General features: G+C 39.2%; 2 protein-coding genes across 9 annotated transcripts in view; both read left to right on the plus strand.

Annotated features, from left to right (window-relative positions):
- The window catches only part of LOC124244944 (UDP-glucuronosyltransferase 3A1-like), a 28670-nt gene extending 16474 nt beyond the window's left edge, over positions 1-12196 (plus strand). For both annotated transcript variants that reach the window (XM_046672004.1, XM_046672005.1), the window contains exon 7: positions 8935-12196. In XM_046672004.1, the coding sequence (XP_046527960.1) occupies positions 8935-9211 (277 nt within the window). In that variant the 3' untranslated portion in view covers positions 9212-12196. The remainder of the gene's footprint in view (positions 1-8934) is intronic.
- A 2478-nt stretch (positions 12197-14674) lies between these two features.
- The window catches only part of CAPSL (calcyphosine like), a 47784-nt gene continuing 36810 nt past the window's right edge, over positions 14675-25648 (plus strand). For 3 of the 7 annotated variants that reach the window (XM_046670972.1, XM_046670968.1, XM_046670973.1), the window contains exons 1-2: positions 14675-15258; positions 16321-16520. In XM_046670972.1, coding sequence (XP_046526928.1) covers positions 16485-16520 — 36 coding nt within the window. In that variant the 5' untranslated portion in view covers positions 14675-15258; positions 16321-16484. Of the gene's footprint in view, positions 15259-16320; positions 16521-25092; positions 25169-25648 lie in introns of those variants that run through there. The other 4 variants (XM_046670966.1, XM_046670967.1, XM_046670970.1 and 1 more) reach the window with 4 other exon arrangements.

Raw genomic sequence — 25648 nt, forward strand, 5'->3', positions numbered from 1 at the left:
ACCCAATATGCTACACTACTCCCTACCTCAGGACCTTGGTGTGTCCTGTTGCCTAGAACACACCTTCCTTTCTCTTCACAGGGATGACTCCTTCATCACATTTGGGTCTCATCTCCAAAGCTGCCTCCTCAGAGAGGCCATCGTTTTTTGTCAGTCTTATCCAGACTCCTCTCCTACCCACTCCAATCATAATTCATTATTTTCTTCTTAACACTCCTCAGGACCTATATTATTCCATTTCTATAGATTTTAATTTATTGTCTGTCCCCCACACTAGAAAGTAGAGAGTAAGCCCCCCAGGACAGCAGTGGGTCTCGTTTTTCATGATGTTCCCAGGGCCTAGCACAGGGCCTGCCACAAAGTGAGTCTGAAGGAATTTCTGTTAAGTGAGTTGCTAACAGGGCCATCGATGTCTTAGGTTACTTAACATGCAGCAGCAGGATCTCATATGAAGAGAAAAAAATATATATTTTTTTCCTTTAACTAAGAAGGACTGAGCAACCTGGAGTTCAAGGGCACAAACCTGAATCAGACCTCAAGGCCTAACATACTACCTTGCATGTAGGAGCCCCATAAGTAGTCCTTGTGAGATGGCTGAAAAACAGCCACATAGGTTGTGACTTTTAGCCCTAGAAAAGGTGTTAAGCTCCAAGAGTCAGAAAACTCAGAAATTTTACATCTATTTGGTATCTTATGTGTTGCAAATTGTTCAATCCCTGAAAAATGGGTTTGTAACTTTCATTCAATTTTCAAAGACCTAGACCCAAAATGGACATGAACCACTGGCTCCTGTGAAGGAGTCATCTTGCCTGGAATGGTCCCCAGGCATCATACATTAGGGCTGGCTTCATAACTTGTGGGGCCTGATGTAACATGGAAACGTACAGCCCTTGTTATAAAGTTCTAACATTTCAAGAAGGTGATAGTAGAGAATTGAATCAAGCACAGGACCAGGCTAAGTGTGGGGCCATGTGCAAATATGCAGGCTGCAGCCCATGGAGCTAGTGCTGGTCAACAGGATGCTGTGAAGGGGCAGGAAAGTGCAGGTGTCCTCCTGGGACACAGTCTTCAGAATCATATCTGTCACCTAGGCCAGACACCAGCACAAAGTAGGTGCCCAATATATGTATATAATAATTACATTGTATTTATTTTCTTTTTCTGGATTTTAATGGTTTGGATGGTTCAATTATTTCTGCCACTTTTTTTTTAACCTTTTTTAAATTGAGGTAACTGGTTTATAACATTATATGAATTTCAGGCGTGCATCATTATATTTCAGTTTCTGTGTAGACTACATCATGTTCACCACCCAAAGACTAATTACCATGCATCACTGTACACATGTGCCCTATCCCCTCTTTCAGACTCTTCCCTCCCCACTTCCCCTCTGGTAACCACCAATTTAATCCCTGTATCTATGTGTTTGTTTGTTGTTTTTATCTTCTACTTACGAGTGAAATCATACAATATTTGACTTTCTCTATTTGACTTATTTCGCTTAGCATAATACCTTCAAGTTCCATCCATGTTGTTGCAAATGTCAAGATTTCATACTTTTTTAGCTGAGAAGTATTCCACTGTGTATTTATACCATGTCTTCTTTATTCACTCATCCATTGATGGACTCCTAGGTTGTTTCCAAGTCTTGGCTATTGTAAATAATGGTTGAATGAACATAGCAGTGCATATATCTTTATGCCTTCATGTTTCCCTACTCTTTGAATGAATACCCAGCAGTGGAATAGCTGGATCATATGGTAGTTCTAGTCTTAATTTTTTAAGGCATCTCCATACTGTTTTCTGCAGTGGCTGCACAAGTTTGCATTCCCTCCAGCAGTATATGAGGGTTCTCTTTTCTCCACATCTTCTCCGACACATTTCTTGACTTGCTAATTATAGCTATTCTGATGGATGTGAGGTGATATCTCATTATAGTTTTTATTTTAATTTCCCTAAAAATTAGTGATGTTAAACATCTTATCATGTGCCTTTTGGCCATCTGTATATGGTCTTTGGAAAAAGATCCATTGCCTATTTTTTAATTGGGTTATTTGTTTCTTTGTTGTTGAGTTGCATGAGTTCCTTATGTATTTTGGATATTAACTGCTCATCAGATATATGGTTGCAAATATCTTCTCCCAATTGTTAGGTTGTCTTTTTGTTTTGTTGATGGCTTCCTTTGTTGTGCAGAAGTTTTTTAGTTTGATGTAGCCTCATTTGTTTATTTTTTTCTTTTGTTTCCCTTGCCTGGTGAGATATGATATTTGAAAAGATGCTAAGAGTGATGTTGAGCATACTGCCTATGTTTTCTTTTAGAATTTATATGGCTTCAGGTCTTACATCCAAGTCTTTAATTCATTTTGAGTTAATTTTTGTGTATCATGTAAGATAATGGTCTAGTTTCATTCTTTTGCATGTGGCTGCCCAATTTTCCCAACACCATTTATTGAAATGACTATAGTTTCTCCATTGTATGATCTTGGCTCCCTTTTGAAAAGTTTACTGTCCGTAGATGTATGGGTTTATTTCTGGGCTCTCAATTCTCTTCCATTATCTGTTTGCCTGTTTTTCTGCCAGTACCCTGCTGTTTTGATTACTATGGCTTTGTAGCATATTTTGAAATCAGGGAGTGTGATAACTCCAGCTTTGTTCTTTTTTCTCAGCATTCTGTTGGCTATTTAGGGTCTTTTGTTGTTCCACATAAATTTTAGGATTCTTTTATTTATTGTGAAAAATTTTGTTGGGACTTTGATATGAATTGCACTGACTCTGTAGCTTGCTTTAGAAAGTATGGACATTTTAATTAAGTTAATTCTTCCAATCCATGAACATGAAATATCTTTCCATTTTTTTGTGTCTTCTTCTACTTCTTTCTACAATGTTTTATAGTTTTCTGTATACAGGTCTTTCGCATCTTTGGTTAAATTTACTCCTGGGAATTTTATTCTTTTTGTTGCAATTGAATATGGGATTTTATTCTTAACTACTCTTTCTGCTACTTTGTTGCTAGTGTGTAGAAATGCAACTGATTTTTGTATGTTGATTTTATATCTTGCAACTTTACTGTATTCATTCATTATTTATAATAGTTGTTTTGGTATATTATTTAGGATTTTTTATATATAAAATCATGTCATCTGCAAATAGTGACCGTTTTGCTTCTTCCATTCCAGTTTGGATCCCTTTCACTACTTTTTCTTGCCTGATTTCTCTGGCTAGGACTTCTAATACTACATTAAATAAGAGTGGTGAAAGTAGGCATCCTTGTCTGGTTCCTGTTCTTAATGGGATAGTTTTCAGTTTTTCACTTTGAGTATGATATTGGCTGTGGGTTTGCCATGTATGGCCTTTATTATGTTGAGGTGCTTTCCATCTATACCCATTTTATTCAGAGTTTTTTAAATCATAAATGGAGGCTCTATTTTGTTATATGCTTTCTCTGCATCTATTGAGATGATCATGTGACTTTTATTCTTCATTTTGTTGATGTGGTGTAACACATTGATTAATTTGTTAATGTTGAACTATTCCTGCATCCTTGGAATACGTCCCACTTCATCGTGGTGTATGATTTTTTTTAACATATTGTTGCATTCAATTTACTAGTATTTTGTTGAGTATTCTTGCACCTATGTTCATCAATGATATTGGCCTGTAATTTTCTTTTTTGTATTGTACTTGTCTGGTTTTGGTATCAGGGTAATTGGTTTCATAGAATGTTTTAGGAAGCCTCTCCTCCTATTTGACTTTTTGGAAGAGTTTTAGAAGGATAAGTACTAAGTCTTTTTTTTATTGAGTTCATAATAATTTACATCAATGTGAGATTTCATTTGTACATGATTTCTTGTCTGTCACCACATAAGTGCTCCCTTTCACCCCCTATGCCGCCCCCACCACCCTTCCCCTGGTAACCACTGAACTGCTTTCTTTGTCCAAGTACTTGTTTATATTCCACATATGACTGAAATCATCTGGTGTTTGTCTTTCTCAGACTGGCTTATTTCGCTTAGCATAATTCCCTCTAGATCCTTCCATGTTATTGCAAATGGGATGAATTTGTATTTTTTTCTGGCTGAGCAGTATCGCATTGTATATATATACACCACATCTTCTTTATCCAATCATCAGTCGATGGGAGCTTGGTTTGCTCCCATGTCTTGGCTATTGTGAATAGTGCTGCTACGAATATACGGGTGCATATGTTCCTTTGGATTGTTGATTTCAAATTGTTTGGGTAGATACCCAGTAGTGGTATAGCTGGGTCATAAGGTAGTTCTAGTTTTAGTTTTTTGAGGAATCTCCATACTGTTTTCCATAGTGGCTGCACCAGTTTGCCTTCCCTCCAGCAGTGTGTGAGTGTTCCCTTCTCTCCACACTCTCTCCAACATTTGTTACTTTTAGTCTTAGTGATTATAGCCATTTTAACAGGCGTAAGGTGGTATCTTAGTGTAGTTTTGATTTGCATTTCTCTGATGATTAGTGATGTTGAACGTCTTTTCATGTGTTTATTGGCCATCTGTATATCTTCTTTGGAAAAATGTCTGTTTATCTCCTCTGCCCACTTTTTGATCAGATTGTTTGCTTTCTTATTGTTCAGTTGTGTGAGTTCCTTATATATTACGGAGATTAACCCCTTGTCAGATATATTATTTGCAAATATTTTCTCCCAGTTGGTGGGTTGTCTCTTTGTTTTGATCCTGGTTTCTTTTGCGTTGCAGAAGCTCTCTGTTCTGATGAATTCCCACTTGTTTACTTTTTCTTTTGTTTCCCTTGTCTGACAGGACATGGTATTTGAAAAGTTCCTTTTTAGTTCGATGTCAAAGAGTGTACTATCAATATTATCTTCCAGGAGCTTTATAGTTTTATAGTTTCAAAATTTCTCTAAGTTATTCATTTTGTTGGCATATAGTTTTTCATAGTATTTTCTTATAATCCATTGTATTTATGTGGAGCCTGTTCTTATTTCTCCTCTTTCATTTCTGATTTTGTTTATTTGAGCTTTTTCTCTTTTTTCTTTTTAAGTCTGGCTAGGGGTTTGTCAATTTTATTTGTCTTCTCAAAGAACCAGCTCTTTGTTTCATTGATCCTTTCTACTGCCTTTTTTGTTTCAATAGCATTTCTTTCTGCTCTGATTTTTATTATTTCTCTCCATCTGCTGACTTTGGGCTTTGTTTGTTCTTCTTTCTCCAATTCAGTTAGGTGTAATTTGAGATTGCTTATTTGGGATTTTTCTTGTTTGTTAAGGTGTGTCTGTATTGCGATGAATTTCCCTCTTAATACAGCTTTTGCTGCATCCCATATGAGTTGATATAGCATGTCATTATTTTCATTTGTCTCCAGATATTTTTTGATTTCTCCTTTAATTTCTTCAATGATCCATTGCTTGTTCAATAGCATATTGTTTAGTCTCCACATCTTTGTCCCTTTCACAGCTTTTTTCTTGTAATTAATTTATAGCTTTATAGCATTATGATCGGAGAAGATACTTGTTATTATTTCAATTTTTTCAAATTTATAGAGGCTTGCCTTGTTTCCTAACATATGTTCTAGCCTTGAGAATGTTCCGTGCACCCTTGAAGAATGTATATTCTGCTGTTTTTGGATGGAGTGTTCTATATATCTCTATTAAATCCAACAGGTTTAGCTTTTTGTTTAATTCCACTGTTTCCTTGTTGATTTTCTGTCTGGATGATCTGTCCAATGATGTGAGTGGGATGTTGAGGTCCCCTACTATTATTGTGTTATTTTTGATATCTTGTGTTAGGTTTGTTAATAGTTGCTTTATGAACTTTGGTACTCCTGTGTTGGGTGCATAGATATTTATAAACATTACTTCTTAATGGAGTGTCCCTTTGATCATTATATATTGTTCTTCTTTGTCTCTCTTTACCTACCTTATCTTGAAGTCTACTTTGTCTGATATAAGTATTGTGATACCTGCTTTCTTTTGTTTGCCATTAGCTTGGAGTATCATCTTCCACCCCTTTACTCTGAGTCTGTATTTGTCATTGGAGGTGAGATTTGTTTCCTGGAGGCAACAAATTGTTGGATCTTCTTCTTTAATCCATCTTGCCACTCTGTGTCTTTTTAGTGGAGAGTTCAATCCGTTTACATTGAGGGCTATTATTGATGTATGAGGGCTTAATGCTGTCATTCTGTCACTCGTTTTCTAGTTTTCCTGCATTTCCTTTGTTTCTCGCCCTGTGTGTTTTGGTCTACCCATTGAATTATGTAGTTTTTTATGATGTGTTCCTTAGTTTTTTCCTTATTTATTGTTTGTGTCTCTGTTCTGCTTTTTAGTTTGGTAACTACCCTGAAGATTGTATTCAGAATCTCATGTATAAGATAGTCCATTTTCTGGTGGCCTCTTATTTCCTTAGCCTAAACTGATTCAGTCCCTTTCCTCTGCCCTTCCTAAGCTATTTTTCTCATATCTTATTCCAACTTATGTTGTCAGTTTGTGGTTAAAGTGACAAGGTTGTCTTTGTTTTTGGTGTTTTCCTTCCCTTTAGCCCTAATGCCATAGTTGAATATTTGCTATCCTATTCTGATTCTATCTATTTGTCCCCTTGCTCTGTGTTTTGTGACCCTTTCTCCCTTTTTTTTCTTTTGTTCAGGTATGAAGGCCTTCTTGAGGATTTCTTGTAGTGGGGTCTCATGCATGGCTACAAAGTTCCTTAGCTTTTGTTTGTCTGGGAAAGATTTAATTTCTTCCTCATATCTGAATGGATTTTGCTGGATAGGGTATTCTTGGCTGAAGATTTTTATCTTTTAAAGTTTTGAATATGTCATTCCATTCTCTCCTAGCTTGTAAGGTTTCTGCAGAGAAATCTGATGAAAGTCTGATAGGAATTCCTTTGTAGGTTGTTTTCTTCTGCCTAGCTGCCATGTGTATTCTTTCTTTGTCATTCATTTTTGCCAGTTTTACTACTATATGCCTTGCAGTAGGTCTTTTTACATTGACAAATCTAGGAGATCTGGATGCTTCCTCCACACATATTTCCCTCTCATTCCCTAGATTTGGGAAGTTCTCTGCTATTATTTCTTTGAACAAGATTTCTGCTCCATTCTCCTTCTCTTCACCTTCTTGAATAGTTGTAATTCTTATGTTGCATTTCCTCATTTTGTCAGATATTTCTCAGAGACTTTCTATTTCTTTTTAGTCTCACTTCTCTCTCCTCCTCTATCTGGAGCATTTCAACATGTCTACCTTCAATTATGCTGATTCACTCCTCTATGGTGTCCACACGAGCATTCAGGGAATCCATATTTTGTTTTATCTCTTCCATTGTGTCTTTCATCTCTAATATTTCTGATTGATTCTTCTTTATAGTTTCAATCTCTTTTGTGAGGTAGCTCCTGAACTCGTTGAATTGTTTCTCTATAGTCTCTTTTACCTCATTGAGTTTTTTGATGATAGCTGTTTTGAATTCATTGTCATTTAGTTTACATATTTCTGTGTCCTCAGGACTGAGTTCTGGGTGCTTGTTGTTTTCTCTCTGGTCTGAAGATTTGTTGAAGTGCCTGATGTTGGAAGGTTGGGTCTTTCTCCTTCTGATATTATTTGGTTGCAGTTACAGCCTATCACCACTGGGTGGGGGTTGAGACCCACGTGTTCTGAGCCTTCTGCCTTCAGCAGAGATGGCATGGTGTAGGTCGGGGGAGGGGTGCTTTCTCCTGCATGCAGTCCCAGGTTTCCCCATCAGCTCTTGGTCTCCTGGGGTCTTGGCTTGATGAGGTCACCCCACATGAAAGCTTTTGCCTTGTTAGAGGGCTTCCCTCTAGGCTGCAAGGACCCTAGGGAGTCCTGGGTGATCCTGCTGATGCACAACCCCTCCCCCACTCCTTCCCTCATGTAGCCTCCTTGCAGCAGAAACCGCAGTCTTTAGGGGAGGGAGCGAAGTTCTCTCTTACCCCATTCCAGCTCCTCCAAGGAGGGCTCCAGCCACTCCGCCCTCCGTCATGTGACTGAGTGTCTCTCCGAGGTTTTTGTGCTGTTACGGTATTTTCTGTTGGAATATGGTTGCTCCCTTTTGTCATATGTTGGAGGGGAGAGAGTCCCAGGCAAGTTCACTCTGCCGTGATGCTGACATCACTCCTCATATTTAAGTCTTTTTTGAATGTTTGGTAGAATTCACCAGGGGAGGTGTCTGGTCCTGGACTTTTGTTTTTTGGGAGATTTTTGATTACTATTCCAATCTCTGTACTGCTGATTAGTCTATTCAAATTCTCTATCTCTTTTAGATACAGTTTGGAAGTTTGTATCATTCTAAGAATTTATCCATTTCTTCTAGATTGTCCAATTTTTTGCTGTGTAGCTTTTCACAGTATTCTCTTATAATCCTTTGTATTTCTGTGGTATCCGTTCTAATTTCTCCTCTTTGTTTCTGATTTTAGTTATTTGAGACTTCTCTCTTTTTTTCTTGGTGAGTATAGCTAAAAGTGTGTCAATTTTGTTTATATTTTCAAAGAACTAGCTCTTAGTTTCATTGATCCTTTCTATTTTTTTAGTCTCTATTTCATTTATTTCTGAATTGGTTTTTATTATTTCCTTCCTTCTACTGATTTTGAGCTATGTTTTTTCTTTTTTTTCTAGTTCCTTTAGGTGCACTGTTAGATTATTTACTTGAGATTTTTCTTGTTTCTTTAATTTTCTTACAGTATACCATAAGCCTCATTGGGGTAGAGGCAAGACCATACAAATTGATTCACTTTTTCATAGTTTAGCACTTTTAGCTCTAAGAATGGCATGAAAGCACCAGTTGGAACTTTTCAAAGGGACCCATTTAGACAGTGGCAAGATGAAGCCAAAAACTTTTCCTTGAAGCAGAATCTTTTGTGCATATGGTGGAAAGTGTATGTGTGTGACACAAGTCCTCTAAGGCTTGTGAGACCACAAGAGTAACTGGCTACCTCTGTTTCTGCCAACAGGTACAAATCTACAGCAGTGGCTGCTAGCATCATCAGGCGCTCTCACCCCCTGACCCCCAGCCAGAGGCTGGTGGGCTGGACAAACCACATCCTCCAGACAGGAGGTGCTGCACACCTCAAGCCATATTCCTTCCAGCAGTCGTGGTATCAACAATATCTACTTGACGTCTTCTTGTTCCTGCTGGTGGTCACCCTGGGCACCATGTGGCTCTGTGGGAAGCTGCTGGGCATGGTGGCCAGGTGGCTGTGTGGGGCCAGGAAGCTGAAGAAGGCCTGATGCCAAGTGTAGCCTGGGGTGGCAGTATTTGGCGGGGGTCACCGTTTCTTGGGAACCTCCCACCCTTTCTTGGGTTCTGGCAAGCCCTGTTCTCCACATCGTATCCACTTGCTAATTGTGCTGCAAATTCCTGCTCGCTGTTTTCTTCCTGTGATCAGATTTCTTTACTCAGCACTTGTGGCCTTCTTTATTAGTGAGTCAGCCAAGGCTAGTCTGTGATTCTGTCTCTGGGGCATTTGGACCCAGTGGCCCTCAGACTTTAAGCCTTGAAGCCCTTCCTTATCACGCCCCTCTTCCAGGCACTGAGCCTGAACCACTCCAGCCTCCAAGGCCAGTATCTTCTGAGCCTCTTTCCCTCTCACCTGCCCCCACTACTTGTTATGGAATAACAGCTAAGACAGGCGCTTTCCTAATCCTTTTATTGTCTATTGGCTTCTCCTCTAAACTCTCATCAAAGCACAGGAAGCCTGTCCTGCGCATGTGCCTTCAGGACGGAACCACCCTTGCAGGACCACCTTGGCTTCTGTCTTGGTTCCTACACAAAGCTCCTTCTTTGCTGATCAGGCATGGAGCCTGCAGGTTGGTCATGGGCTGAAGTGGCCTTGTTCTCTGTTTCACAGTGCTGAGCTGTCTTTAAATTTTCCCATTAAAAAAGTAAAGTCATGAGAAAGAAGGTCATTTGTTTTTAAACTAAGTCTTTTTTTGTGCTCCTTGATAAGTGAGTCTTTCTATATGTGACATACTCTTGGGAATTGCATCCACTTGATAGTAACTGAAACCAGAAAAAGTGGCTGAAATGCTTAGGGTTTTCTTTCATCTTGTTTTTCTCATGTAAAAGAGATCTGGAGGTAGGCAGGCAGTCCAGGGCTGGAGTTGTAGCTCCATGATGTACTCAACAGTGCCCATTTCTTGTCTGGTTGATCTGCCTTCCTCTGCAGGGGTGTTTCATCCTCAAGGTTGCCCTGGACTTTCAAGAATGTCTTTTTGTATCCAGCCAGCACCTGGAAATTTGGGCAAGACAAGGGAAAATTGGGAAAAGTGAATTAATCAGGTCCTTGACAGCTGAGTCAGCCCTCATTAAAGAGATTTCCCAGACACTCCAGCCACCCAAAGACTCCACTTACATCTTGTTCACCAGACCTGAGTCCCGTGACCACTCCTAGCTGTACAAAAATTCTAAGAAATGTTCCCCATCTCCAGCTGCTGGGGAGACACGTTAGAAACATAAACAAAAGGCAATGAATAATGAGAGGAAACTAGAGCCTTGGCCACATGTGGAGGGCAGGCAGGGAGGGTCTGGATTGGATGTTTTGTTCCACCTGTGACCCTGTGACCTCAGGGAGAGTCTTACACCAACTGTAACTACCATAGGTGGAAACTAGACCTTTTGGGGTGGTGAACATGCATAATAGGAAGAGCAGTCCTTTATCATGCTGAAGTATGTTATGTTTTCTGAGTTCTCTAATTTTGTTTCTGCCATTTAACTGGGTGGATGTGTCTAATCAGCCCACCCCAAAGAAGCAGGTACCAGCAGGAGGAACCACAGATGGAGAGGGAGCCAACGTGCAAATTGAGATGAGAGCAAGAAAACCTGCTGCCCCCTCCAACCAAGGCACGTGGCCTGGGCAGTGGAGATGGACTGGTTTTAGCTCCCACTGGTCCCTCTTGAGGGCATCTTTGTGCAATGAATAACCTGCCCTGCCACACGGTCATCCCAGCTGGTGGACCCTCCCACCCAGGCTGATTCCATGCCCATGCATGCAGAGGGTGGTTTGATTTGCTGGGGGATTCTCTTGGGATATTTTGTTTAGGTGCACATTTTGTCCCTAAGACCTAGGGAGGCTCCTTTGTCCATGCCAGCCTTTAAATTAGTTAATCATTTATTTTTTATAAGTCTTCAAGTGAAATAGTCACAACTTTAGACACACATATGTCCAGAGTGGATTTTCGAAATTTTGCTCAAATCATCCCAAGATAACAATAAATAATAATGAGATAATGCTTGTACTAGTGATTCAGTCCTCGGGCTTTTTTTTTTTTTTTTCACTAATTAAAAATCCACAATGAATTTTGGGAGATCCTCTTGTGTTTTGGCAAATGCAAAGAAGAGAAGCTTCCACAAACAAGGGCAGTGGACACCTCCAGGTGACAGGGACCCTCCCTTGTCTGTAGATGAGATTCTTGAAAGGGATGGCACCCAGTGACCACTCTTCCTTTCTCTTTTTGATTGAGCGGTTAGCTTCTTCTGTATTCTACAGTGATTTTACAAATAAAGAAGCCTGCGAATATGACAGAATAGAGTGCCAGATGTCAAGACCAAATAATAGTTTATTTCATTTCACTCCTTCCCCTTGTTATAATTTCTGTCAGGGAATTTTATTGAGTTAGGCTTTTCATTCCATATTCCTTTAGTGACCATTTATGAACTTCATATTGTCTCAGATGAAAGATACTGTCATTGGGAAATCAATTACCCACCAGTTACAGAAAGCCTCAGCAGAGGGGCTTAAGTCAGTGGGCTTCAGCCTGGGCTGTCTGTGCCTTAATGTGTACGTGAAGACCTTTCCCAAGCTGCATGGCACAGAGCGTCTGGAGGCGATAAATCTTCACCTGTGTGTACTCTAGTTTCCTAACACTGGTCTGCCTAACAATCTGCTGTGTTTGGGTGGTAGAGTTCTCTTTCCTGCCACACTTTTCACAATTTCCTAACCCTTATTTTACAAAAGAAATGCATGTCTTTCACCCCTCCCTATTCTCACTATGTTGCATTGCCCCAGGATGGAAAAACAGGGGTACCAAATGGACAGTTAGAAATGTAATGACTGAGCAAGAGCCCTTTGTTATTAAAGTGATTTCCAATTCTTCATTTTTAAGAAAATTCAAGAATAAATTGTGATTTTTCAGCTGTTAGTCCATTAAAAATAACTGATGTTGGATTGCTATGAGAATTTTTGTCTAGTATACTGAAGGTGTTCAAAGAGTTGAAGCACATGATTTTCAAGATGGTCATAACAAAACTTGTGCTACTTATTGATGCGAATAATTTTCTCAGTGTTTACATAACTAAGAGATATTGATATAAACACATCCTATTCCACAAGTAGATAATGTTTGTTAAATGTTAAATGTTAAAATTGACACCAGTCAATTTTAAAAGAATTTAGAAACAGTTCCTTATCTCATTGTGACGTGCATTTTGTGTTCAGTAATTATTGAACAAATCAGAAATATGTTTATGTTTCTTTGGCTAATTTAATGCAATTATTAAAACTTAAAGTAACTTTGTAAAAATATTCAACTATTAGAGCCTTATTGTCGTAGGATAGAAATATTAATTTTAATTTGAATACATATTTTTGATACTCAAGGTAATAACTGGATACGCAACACAATTCTTTCAAGCATAAACATATATAGAGTAGAATTACATTCTCTAGAAAAAGTGGAGTAGAAATAATAATTCAAGAGGATTATGGAATGATGTAAAATTTCTAACTTTATCTACTTTATCTTAGTGTGTCTATCTAAGAGTTTGTCAATTTTTTTATCTTTTCAAAGAATCATCTCTCAGTTTCATTGATCCTTTCTATTCTGTTTTTTTGGTCTCTATTTCATTTATATCTGCTCTATTTTTTAAATTATTTTCTTCCTTCTACTTACTTTGGGCTTTGTTTGTTCTTCTTTTTCTAGTTTTTTTTTAAGGTGTATTCAGTTGCGTTTCTATATAATAACAGGGAACTAGCAGAAAGAGAAATCAAGGATACAATCCCATTTACTATCACAGCAAAAAGAATCAAATACCTAGGAATAAATTTAACCAATGAGTTGATAGACCTATACACTGAAAACTATAAGACAATATTGAAAGAAATTATAGAAGAAACAAGAAAATGGAAAGATATTCCAAGCTCATGGATTGGAAGAATAAACATAGTTAAAATGTCCATATTACCTAAAGCAATCTACAGATTTAATGCAATCCCAATCAGAATCCCAATGGCATTTTTCACAGAAACAGAACAAAGAATCATAAAATTTCCAAAATATATAAAGAACTCCTATAACTTAGCAAAAAAAATGAACAACCCAATCAGAAAATGAGCAAAGGATATTAACAGACACTTTTCCCAAGAAGATATACAGATAGCCAAAGGGCACATGAAAAGAGACTCAAAATCTCTAATTATTAGGGAAATGCAACTCAAAATTACAGTAAAGTATCACCTCATGCCCATCAGGCTGGCTATATTTAACAAGACAGGAAATACCAAGTATTGGAGAGGAGATGGAGAAAAGGGAATCCTTATACACTGCTAGTGGGAATGCAAATTGGTGCAGCGACTATGGAAAAGAGTATGGAGATTTCTCAAAAAATTAAATTAGAAATACCATATGTTCCAGCTATTTTACTTCTGGATGTTTATGTGAAGAACGTGAAAAACCTACTTGCATAAGATTGATGCACTCCTTATTATGCTGAGTGAAATAAGTCAGAGGGAGAAAAGTCAAATACCATATGATCTCACTCATAAGTAGGAGATAAAAACGACAGCAAACAAATACATAGACACAGAGATTGGATTGGTGGTTACCAGCAGGGAAGAGGGAAGGGGGGGGGGGCTGAAGAGGTGATTGGACACATGTGTGTGTGATGAACTGTAATTAGTCTTTGGGTGGTGAGCATGATGTAATCTACACAGAAATCAAAATATATAATGACACACACCTTAAATTTATATAATGTTATAAACCAATGTTACTGCAACAAAAAAGAAAAAGAAAACAAATAAATAAAGATTGATGCACCCTTATGTTAATTGCAACATTATTCACAATAGCCAAGACTTGGAAGTAACCCCAGTGACCAAGTGCCCATCAATGGATGAGTGGGGAAAGATAATGTGGTATATTTATACAATGGAATACTACTCAACTATAAAAAAGATGAAATCGTGACATTTGCAACATTGTGGGTGGATCTTGCAGGTATTATGCTAAGCAAAATAAGTCAGACAGTGAAAGTTTGACAAATGTGGTATGACTTCACTCGTATGTGGAAGATAAACAAATAAACAAACACATAGAAAAGGAGAACAGACTGGCGGTTACCATAGGTGAAGGGGTGGGATGAGGGCAGAAGGGATAAAGGGCCACATATGTATGGTGACAGATGGAAACTAGACTTTTGGTGGTGAATGTGATGCAGCCTATACAGAAGTCAAAACAATGAAATTTTACATATTGCTATAACCAATGTGACCTCAATGAAATAATAAAAACTAAAAAAAAAAAAAAACCATAAAAGATGGTTTCAGAGATATAATCCAATAATGGTAGATTGATTTCACTTGGGGATTTGCTTCCAGAGTGGAAACAAATTACTCCCAAGGAATTACTCCCAGGGAGTAGACACTACATGTAGGGAGTAGTGTCTCTTCAGCTTGGGACACTAGAGGAGGTTTTAAGCAGGTCCCTGAGGAAATGGGTTCTGGGGATGGCAGCGTGAGGTAATTAGAAGACTTTGACTAGAGATGAAATACCACAAATCTAGGAATTGTCCATAAAACTCAGATAGTTGGAGCTACTTTGAGGCGGAGCTGTCATCCACGTGATTTCCTAAGGTCTCTACCATTCCTGGTTCCGAGTATTTTCTATGCAGAGAGTGTGGTGATTACTTGGATGGAGAAGGGCTAAGGGTCAGCTCACTAACCCCTCCTTCCCACTGCTCACGGGCAGGATGGTGAGGGCAGAATGTCCAGTGGAGCAGGAGCCTAGGGAGGAGGGGAAGAAGAAGAGGAGGGGACAGAGAGAAGAGAGACAGGAGGGATCCATTTCTTCCCACCTCCCAGGCTCCCAGCCAGCGCCAACACTTCTCTGCCTGTGCACCACGTGTCTGGGGTGCAGCAGTTCCTTTGCAGGGAGGAGGCACAGGGCTCCCAGCACAGGAACCAGCATGGCGGGGCAACGGGTGCTGCTTCTCATCTGCTCCCTTCTGCCTGGGCTCCCGCTCTCAGAAGCTGCCAAAATCCTGACTCTGTCCTTGCTGGGTGAGTGCTTGGCCAAAGAATCCAGAGATAGGAGCGTCCCAGGCACCCGTGCCAGGGCTCAGGCAAACAGTCCTAGGTCAGAGGGTCCTTCCCTGTGGTTTTGCAGACTGAGCAGGTTTGTGTCCCAGGCTGGAGAAGGGAGAGGCAGTCAGGGACAGAGAGGGGCCTCTACCGGTAGAGGAGAAGGTAGCTCCGGAGAAAACAGCAATTTCCTTTCCTCTCTTTTCATCTGCTCTAGACATGCTTCCCATTGTTCATGGCTGGGGCCAGAAGTTTAGATACAGTTCTGAGACTGAGACCTGGGCCGGCTCTTCCGGTGCGTGGGCTGGACATTCAGAGGCTCACTCTAAACTTCTGGTGGGGGATGGGAGGAGTGCGGGGCACAGCAATTACCTGTAGAAAGTGGAAGATGAAGTTAATTTCAGGGCCAGAAAAAGGTGCTCCTGGGGGCAGCAGCACAAATGGGGAATATTTCATTAATAGGAAACCTGGAGAACTGATCCAGCAGAGGAAAGGACCCCAGGACAATCGAGTCCTTGGGAGCCCCTCTTTCTTTCACCTGTGCTGCTGGAAGTTTCTGAAGGACAGGGAAGCAGTTAATTCTGCATATTGTGGAGCCAGTTTCATTTCCTTTACTTTTGCGCAAAAGGAACAGAATACCAATGGGAAAAATTTATCAGAATAAGGAGTCATCATTGGATGGAGTTCCCCAAGAATTTTATTTGACCCATCCTGAAAAGATCCTGGGCTCCCTAGATCACTTTTAGATCCCCAAGAATCTGGGGATCCTAGAGCTGGAAGAAACCATAGAGTTTATCTAATAGGGTCTCTTCTCTTATTTCCTGAGAGGGAAACTGAGAGTCAGGGAAATGAGGTGTCTTTTGCTAAAGCACACCAGTGCTGCCTTAAGGAATCTGTGGAAGAGGATGCTTCTTACTTCCAAAGCGTCATCTTCCACTGATTCCACTCTTTCACTCTTTACAGTGAGGATTTCTAAAAATCAGTATTTAAAAAATGCAGTATTTAAATGTACTCCATTTTAAACCTTTTTTTTTATGATAGTTAAAGGCAATGGTGGAAAAGAGCTTCCTCCTTTCTTGAAAGTACACTGTTCTGCCTCAGACTCCAAGAGGAAGCTGGTGTGGTTGTGATGTGCTGGAAGTGCCGCCTCTGCTCCAGAATGCCCTCTGGCTCACGAAGACACACATGAACGGCTGCATCTGTGGATGTGCCTTCTCCCCTGCACCTGTTTCCTCCATGAGGTAAATGTAAGCAAGAACAGACAGTCTGAGGGGATGGGGGATTTGTGTTTATATAATCTGTGCTATCACCGGTTACACAAGTATGGATCTAAAAGCTAGATTAATTTCCACAGAAACAAACCGTTTCTGTAGTTCTACACCCGTCTCTGCTGACCCAATCATTGTGGGAACTTATCTCCCAAAAGTACCCCCATTTCCCAACTTTGGCAAATTCTAATTCCTTCCCTCCTGAATTGGCTTTCTCTGCTGCTGAGATCCATAGATTCAAGAAAAATATTCCAAGATAGCACATGGTCTTAGACAAGACGTTGCAGGTATCTCCATATGGCCCCAGCTACAAATGCAAGATGCACCTTAGGATCAGGAACTCCGTAAGACTTAAGCACTGAGAAGCTCATCACACTAACATGGAGACCACGAGTCACAAGAGGGGCTTTTTGACGGAGGATTGCCGCAGGTCAAGGATTGGGGCAGACAGGATGTGGGTGTCTGGGCTGGGGCTTACCCAAAGTGAGAAGAGGCACTGAAGAAACTCATCTTCCTCTACTCACTGTCAACTTTCTGTTGTCTTACCCTGGATTTCCCCACGTCTCCACATCGATTTCAGACTTCTGTTCTCGTCTTTACGAAAATGTAGTTATTCGTCATTCCTAGGTGGAAGCCATTATCCACTGCTGGACCGGGCGTCTCATATTCTCCAAGATCATAGTCATAATGTCACCACGCTTCATTTTGGAGGAGATGTTTTAATCCTAAGCATGCTTTTTCAAAATTATTGAATTCTTCTATCCCAGGCAAAAAGAGATAATGTCTTTTGTATAGTGCTGCTTAGCCCAAAATCTTTTTGAATCTAGTTGTACTGAAAAAATGGGAAAAGCGTGTGTGTGTATTAAGTGCTGGATATCTTATTAGGCTCTGTAGACCTGGCCTCCACACACCATACCTCCATATTTTACCCCCTTATCTGGGTGTCACTTCATTTCAGGCAAGCCTCCAGACAGTATTGTTGATAATTTTGGTAAATACTAACATGTACTGTGGCTTAAGTTTTTATTGATCCGAAGTGTTCAACCATATTTAAGGCTTCTATCATGCAAGGAGAGCTGTTCTTCCTATTTCATAGGTTACTTTCTACTCCTGCTACGAGACCTAGAAATTTTCTCCAGCCAGCCATCCATGTCCTGCACTGCCTGGTGTCCCATGCCTAAAAGCCATTTTATTGTATATTTGCTCTGGGTTATTTTTAGTTGTCTAAAGAAGAAAGGTAAATACAGACTTGTTAATTCCTCATGGCCACAGATTGAAATTCCTTATCTTCATTATTTAAAACACTTTATTAAAGTAATATTGGCATATAATAAATTGCACGTATTTAAAACATACAATTTGATATACTTGGACATATATGTATACACTTGTGAACCATCGACATAATCAAGATAACAAATATATTTTTCTCCCCCAGAAGAATTCTCATGTCCGTTTGCAATCTCCCCCGGCCCTCCCATCGCCAGTCAATTACTAATATGTTACTGTATGTTAGATTGCATCTTGTAGATTTTATACAAATGGGATCGTAAGTTGCATACTCATATTTTGGCTTATTTTACTCAACATCATTATTTTGAGATTCATCCATATTGTGCGAATGAATAGTTCATTTCCTTCTCTTGCTGGGTGGTGTTCCACTGTATGGATTACCACAGTGTTTTTATTTACTTGCCTATTGAGGGACATTAGGGTTGTTTCGAGTTTTGAGCTGTTACAGAGAAACCTGCTGTGAATATATGTGTACAAGTCTTTGTATGAACATGTACTGTCTTTTCTCTGGATTAATTGCTAGGAGTGCAGTGGCTGCACCATATGTTAGTTGTATGTCTAACTTTTTAAGAAATAGTCAAACTGTTTTCCAAAGTGGCTGTAACATTCTAGATTCTCACCAAAAATGAATGCAAGTTCCATGCACACCACATCCTCATCTATACTTGGCATTATTAGTCTTTTTAATTTTAGCCATTCTTTAGTTGTATTTCATTGTGGATTTGATTTGCATTTCTTTCATGACTAATCATGCTAAACATTTTTTCATGTGCTTATTTGTCATTTGTGTGTCTTCATTAGTGAAGTGTTTGTCAGATTTTGTCCATTTTTAAATTAGGTCGTTTGTTTTCTTATTATTGAGTTTTCAGTATATGCTTTGTAAATATTCTTTCCCAGTCTATGACTTGTCTCTTCCTTCTCTTATCAGTGTCTTTTGAAGAGCACAATTTTTAATTTTGATCATATCTAATTTCATGCTTTTGCTACAGGTATTAATATGAATATATGATTTTTTTTGTTTGTTCTAATATGATGAATTTCACTGATTGATTTTCAAACGTTGAACTAACCTCATATTCTAAGAACAAACCTCATTTGGTCAAGATATATTTTCTTCTTTATATATTTTTAGATGTGGTTTTTTAAAATTTTGGTTTTAGATTTTCCATCTGTGTTCATGCAGGATATTGTTCTGTGATTTTTTGAATTTTTTTTCTATCGTTGGTGTCAGTAAAATGCTTGCCTCACAGAATGAATTGGGAAGTGTTCTCTCCTCAATTTTCTGGAAGAGTTTGGGTAGAATTAGCATTATTTCCTCCTAAATTGTTTTAGCCATTCTGAGAAGTAGGATGGAACTTCTTCCCCACCCAAAATTAAGTTTGGATGTTAAGACTTATGGCATCACATAAACAACAAGAAGCTGTAAAAAGGTTTATTGATAACATAATGAGGCTTCCTGGGGACAGTAAGTCAAGTCCCAAGTTGGTCCAAGAATACATTGAGAAAGCAGGAAAAGGAGAGCGGCTTGAGGTTTTTATGGTGGTTAGGCCGGAATGAGGGTTTCCCTTCACCTTTGACTGATGACCAGAATGTGCCAGGTTTCATTTATTTCAGTTTGAACCTGTTTAAGTGAGTCATTGGGACATGATATGAAACAAGCAACCTGAGGCTGGTGAGGGAGTTGAAATTTCACTGAACATCCTGTTCAAAAAAGACTGGCCTCGTGCGTTTTGAGAAGTGAATTAGTGCCTTGGTTACGACCAGTAATGTCTAGAAATCTGAAGAAGATAACAAGAGTCTTGATGAGGCTGTGCATTGTGTTTATAGTTCGTGTAGAAATACATGTAACTTTGATTTATATTTTGAATATCTATATGGCAAGAGATTCTCAGAGTTCTTTACCCAAATGGGGCAAACTTTACTCTTTATAGGTCTATTCAGGTCTATTCTTGAACTGACTTTGGTAATTTACGTCTTTCTAGGAATTTGTCAATTTCATCTACATTATCTAATTTATTGGCATCTAAAGTTCTTAGTATTTTTTCTATAGTCCTTTTTATTTCTGTGTGCTCATTAGTGGTGTTCCTTCTTTCATTTCTGATTCTAGTAATTTGTATCTTTATTATTTCCTTATCTTTTCAAAAAGCCAGCTTTTGTTTCACTGATTTCCCTATTGTTTTTCTATTCTCAATTTTATTAATTTCTTGATTAAAAGTGAGACATAGGGGCCGGCCCTGTGGCCTAGAGGTTAAGTTCAGTGTGCTCTGCTTCAGTGGCCTGAGTTCAGTTCCTGGGCATGGACTTACACCACTCATAGGCAGCCATGCTGTGGTGGCAACCCACCACAAAATAGGGGAAGATTGGCACAGATGTTAGCTCAGGGTGAATCTTCCTCAGCAAAAAAAAAAAAAAAAAAAAAAGCAAGACACCATGTAACCAGGGCAGGATTGTGTGGGACTGACAGCAAGAAGTGAAAGCATTATCTCCAATTATCTCCAATGTCTCCTTCCTGTAGAGCCCTGGTTCCTGGCTCTGCCTAGATTTTCTGATTTGATTGGTCTGGGATGAGGCCATGCTCTGAAAGTTTTCAAAAGACAGCAGAGCTCAGATTAGTGGCTGCCTGTTGCCTGTAGGCACTGGGTTGCTATTGTACGGAAGTGATTTTATGTAATACCATGCCATCTGGAGGCAACTTGGACAACCCCTATTTTTATAAATGGAAGGACAGAGGTTCACTTGACGTAAATAATTTTCCCAATACCATTCAGCTCATAGGCAACAAGAGCCTAGATTTGGCGTGGGCTTTCCAGGCACCAAAGTGTCTACCCTTCCTAATACTGACCTTGTATTAAGTGAGCAGACAGAGCTGGGGAATAATTCACAGGCTAGATGGCCTTTGACTTCATGGCAGCATTTTTTATGAATGGAGCCGGGCAGGGAAGACACACCAGGTTGGGAGAAGAGGGGGCCCAATGTGTGGAGGTGGTAGCGAGATGGCCATGAGGCTGGGTTCCCCCTGTGACCCTGGCTAGACTAGGGTAGTGGAAGATTCAATTGCACAAATAAAACCAGACCAAAATATGAGAGGTCTTATCTGACCTGATGGTGGGTCAGGCCTTGGAACTGGGACAGGAGTTACAAAGGAGGAGAATAATGGAAGTTAAGGTCTATAATCTGTGAGATAACAGAGGCTTACTTTGTACAATTTTTCTGTTTTTGTTTTCCAATTTTTTTTTTTTTTACTATAGTCAAATATATGTCGTATAAAATTTACCAAATAACCGTTTAAAAGGGTATGGTTCAGGGGCATTAAGTACATTCATATTGTTGAGAAACAATTATCACCATCTATCTCCAGAACATTTTCATCTTCCCAAACTGAAAAGTCCTGCTCGTTAAACAGTAACTCCTCATTTCTCTCTGCCTCCACACCCTGGCAGCCATTATTCTCCTCTCAGTCTCTATGAATTTGACTACTCTAGGTACCTTATATAAGTGGAATCATACAATATTTGTTCTTCTGTGATGACTTATTTCACTTACCATAATGTCTTCAAGATTCATCCTCGTTGTAGCATGTGTCAGAATGTCCCTTCTTTTTAAGGTTAAATAATATTCCATGGTATGTATATACCACATTTGTTTATCTATTTGTCTGTCCATCGACATTTGGGTTGCTTCCAATTTTGGCTATTGTGAATGATGCCACTATGAACAGTAGTGTACAAATATTTGTTCAAGTCCCTTCTTTTAATTTTTTGGGGTATATACCCAGGAAAGAAATTTCTGGATCATATGATAATTCTATGTTTAATTTTTGAGGAACTGCCATATTGTCTTTCACAGTGGCTATACCAGTTTACATTTCCACCAACAATGCACAAGTGTTCCAATTTCTCCATAGCCTCACAAACACTTGTCATTTTCTGGTTTTGTTTATTTTTTTAATTTTTAATTTTTGATATTAGCCATCCTAATAGTGTCTCATTGTGGTTTAATTACAATTTCCCTTATTAGTGATGTTTACCATTTGGTAAGCTAATGGGCCATTTATATATCTTATTTGGAGAAATAGCTGTTCAAGTCTTTGCCCAATTTTGAATCATATTGTTTGGGTTTTTTTGTAGAGTTGTAGGCATTCTTTAAATAATCTCAGTATCAATCCCATATCAGATAAATGATTTGCAAATATTTTTCCCATTCCCTTGGTTGCCTTTTCACTGTGTTGATAGTATCCCTTGTTGCACAAAAGTCTTTCCTTCTGATGAAATCCAATCTATTTATTTTCTGATGTGTTGCCTGTGCTTTTGGTCTCATATTCAAGAAATCATTACCCAATCCAATGGCATGATGATTTCTCTCCATATTTTCTCCTGAGAAATGAATAGATCATTTTATAATTTTAGCTCATATCTTTAGGTCTTTGATCCATTTTGAGTTACCAATTTGAGTTACCAAGAATGGGTAATGGTCCGACTTCAACCTTTTACATGTGGAGATGCAGTTTTCCAACTCTATTGTTGAAAAGATTGTCTTCACCTAATGAATGGTCCTGGAACCCTTGTCAAAAGTTGTTTGACCAAATATACACGGGTTTATTTCTGGGCTTTCTATTTTATTTCATTTGTCTATATATCTGTCATTACACCAGTATCACACTATTTTGATGACTGTAGCTTTGTAGTAAGTTTTGAAACCACAAAGTGTGAGACCTCCAACCTTGCTTTTTGTTAAATTGTTTGGATACTCTGGATCTTTTGAAATTCCTTATGAATTTTAGGATGGGCTTTCTATTTCTGCAAAAAAAAATATTGATAGAGATTGCATGGAATCTGTCGCTCACCCTGGGTGGTAGGGACACCTTTAAAGTATTAATTCTTCTAATCCATTAAGCCTGGATTTTTTTCCGTTTATTTATATCTTCTTTAATTTCTTTCAGTAGTCTTGTAGTTTTCAATGTAAAACCTTCCACCTCCTTGTTTAAGTTTATTCTTAAGTATTTTATTCTTTTGATGTTATTGTAAATGGAATTGTTTTTCTAATCTCCTCTTTGAAGTGTTCATTATTAATATATAGAAACACAACTGACTTTTGTGAGCTAATTTTGTTTCTTGCTACTTTCCTAAGTTTGTTTATTAGTTATCACAGGTTTTTTGGTGTGTGTGGAATCTTTAGGATTGTCTACGTATAATATCATGTCATGTGCCATTATTTCTTCAATCTCTCTGCTCCTTTCCTGTGACATCCATAATACAAATATAAATCCACATGATGGGGTCCTGTAAGTCCCTTAGACTCTACTCACTTTTCTGTATCCCTTTTGATTTTGCTCCTCAGACTTGATAATTTTTGATTCTTTGTGCGCCTATCCATGCTAAATGCTCTGTAGACATGATTCCCCCGTGTTGATCTTCTATTATTTCATTTATTACATCCCAGTTGCAAGCTATTGTGAGATGGTTATTTGTTTAAATGTCAACCAACTATACATGTAAAAGGAAGTAAATAGAATACTTTTGGTCTTATACAAACTTCTATTTAGTTCAAGGAAATAGCTATTTCTGAAAATCAGATTTCATCTTTTAAATGTCCTTAATATGAATGCATTTTATCCAGTTCAACAACTTGATTTGACCAATATTGACTGATTTCACATTTCTACAAGGTACCATGCTGGACACTTTGCAAGACACAAAGCTGAACTGACTCTCTGCTAGTCCTCTAAGAGCTCTCAGTTGGCTTCCCATTGTCCAACTGATTAATTAAAAAGCAGATATTTCTGTCACTGGTGGTGCACCTTGTGTAAGTGGTTGCTCCTTAATAGCTTGTTAGTTTTGCTTAGTAACTTCACTTAGTGAAAGTGAAATGAACAGCTTAACACCAGGAGGTCAGCTGCAGCAAGAAGGAGTGTTTTTCGGATGAAGTGGCTAATGGTGTCTGGAGAAGACACTCAGAACCACCCTGGGGTGGAGGTGGGGAGCACATCTAATCCCTGCTAGTATCAGCTCTTTCTAGCTGCTTGGTAGGTGTCAGGCACCATAGGCAGGGCCTTCTGGAAACATCCAACCCCAAAAGAGAAACAAGGGACATATTTTTGAGCAAGTGACTTTTTCTTGCCCCTCAGATCACACCCTGCTGGAATTCCCCTCAACCAAGACAAGTCTGCATTAAAATCCCCTTGGCCTCCAGGGCAAGTCTGAGAAGTTGGCAAGGCAGATACAGTGTCCACTCTAGAGACTGTAGAAATCCATGATCACACTTGCCTGAGAATATATATAATGTAACATGCAGAACAGAAAGTGGAACTCTTGTCTTCATCGTTCTAGTCTTCAGTTCTTTGTACCACTTCATGATGGAAGCACAAGAAGGGGTGGAAGTGATGAGGGAAGGGTGGATGTCAGGGGTACAACAATGAAAGAGAGTGATTTAGGGCCACTAGCCTGCTTCTTATCTGGCAAACTTATTGTGAAGGACAAGTGCAAAAAGAAATGAGATGTAAAAAGAGGAGAAAAAAAGAGAACAGAAGAAACCAAGGATGGAAACAGTGGGAAGTGGCATTCTATTAGTGTGTGGAGGTGGAGGAAGAGGGAAGACTTTGAACCACCTGTAATTACACCTGCCCGCTCCAGTGTGTTGTGTGTTGTTTGTTTTTCCTGCTTTTTCTTCCCCAACTCCCCCTCAGCACATAGTTGTGTATTTTAGTTGTGGCTTCTAGTTGTGGCATGTGGAGATGCCGCCTCAGCGTAGCCTGATAAGCGTTGCCATGTCCGCGCCAAGGATCCGAACTGGACGAAACCCTGGGCCACCGAAGCAGAGCGAAGGAACTTACGTGTTGTGGTTTTAAGTCTCACCTGATAAGATGCTCTAGCAGGAAGCCATCTGGAGACAACAGAAAGGCAGAAATGGGTTGCCTAAAGAAGTAAAGAGAATTTGCTGAACGTTATCTTATAAAACATATATGAAGCAAGTTTTGATGCCATTTTAGAAACCAAACAATTGCCAGCAGAACTTCCTGCTGGCTTCTCTCCTAGGGCAAACAGCTTGGGCTTTCACAGTCACTGGATTTCCTAGGCAACAGAAGTGTAAACTTGAGAAAAGGCGGGGCCAGGATAAGGATTGATAGTAAGCTGAGCCAGTCAGGCTGTGAGTCTGCAGCAGTGACTGCAAGCTATCCAATTGGCATGAAGAGGGCGGACCAGGAGGTGAGCAGGAAAGGTAAGAGGGAGGAGGCAATAGGGGGATGGGCGGGGACCAGTCTTCCCAGATGCAGGAGAGAGCGTCCATAGTTGCAAGTCTAAGCAACTGGTGGCAACAGGTTAGCATTTAAGGTAAATCAATGTTTTTATCTATTATATTGATTTGATGACTTTTGTTTCATTTTAGCTTAAAAACAAAAAAAAAAGAGAGTAGATGTTACTTTCCGAAAAGAAAACCTAAAAGTTGATGAGAGCTCTTGGCTGTCAGTCTAGGGAGGAAATAGCTTGCTTGGTGCTGGGGGAGACTTTTGTCATAGTTGCAAAGAGATACTCAGATAAAAATGTACAAGAATACATTTTGTTTTGGTGAAAGGGAAGGAAATAAACATCATTGAGAAGCCACTATGTACTGGATACTTGAGTGTGAAGTGTTTGGGTGAATTGCTGTAAGCAGCCTGTATGACCATTGATAAAACAGCTTCAAGAAGGATAAATATCTCAAGTCACTAAACAATTAAAAGATTGAGCTTTGATTCAGACCTTGGTTTGTTTGACACTCAGAGTTGTACTATATCTGCCATACCCTGCTGAACCGACCACTTAGAATCAGAA

The sequence above is a fragment of the Equus quagga genome, chromosome 9 (genome assembly GCF_021613505.1).
Source record: "Equus quagga isolate Etosha38 chromosome 9, UCLA_HA_Equagga_1.0, whole genome shotgun sequence".
In the NCBI taxonomy this organism is placed as follows: domain Eukaryota; kingdom Metazoa; phylum Chordata; class Mammalia; order Perissodactyla; family Equidae; genus Equus; species Equus quagga.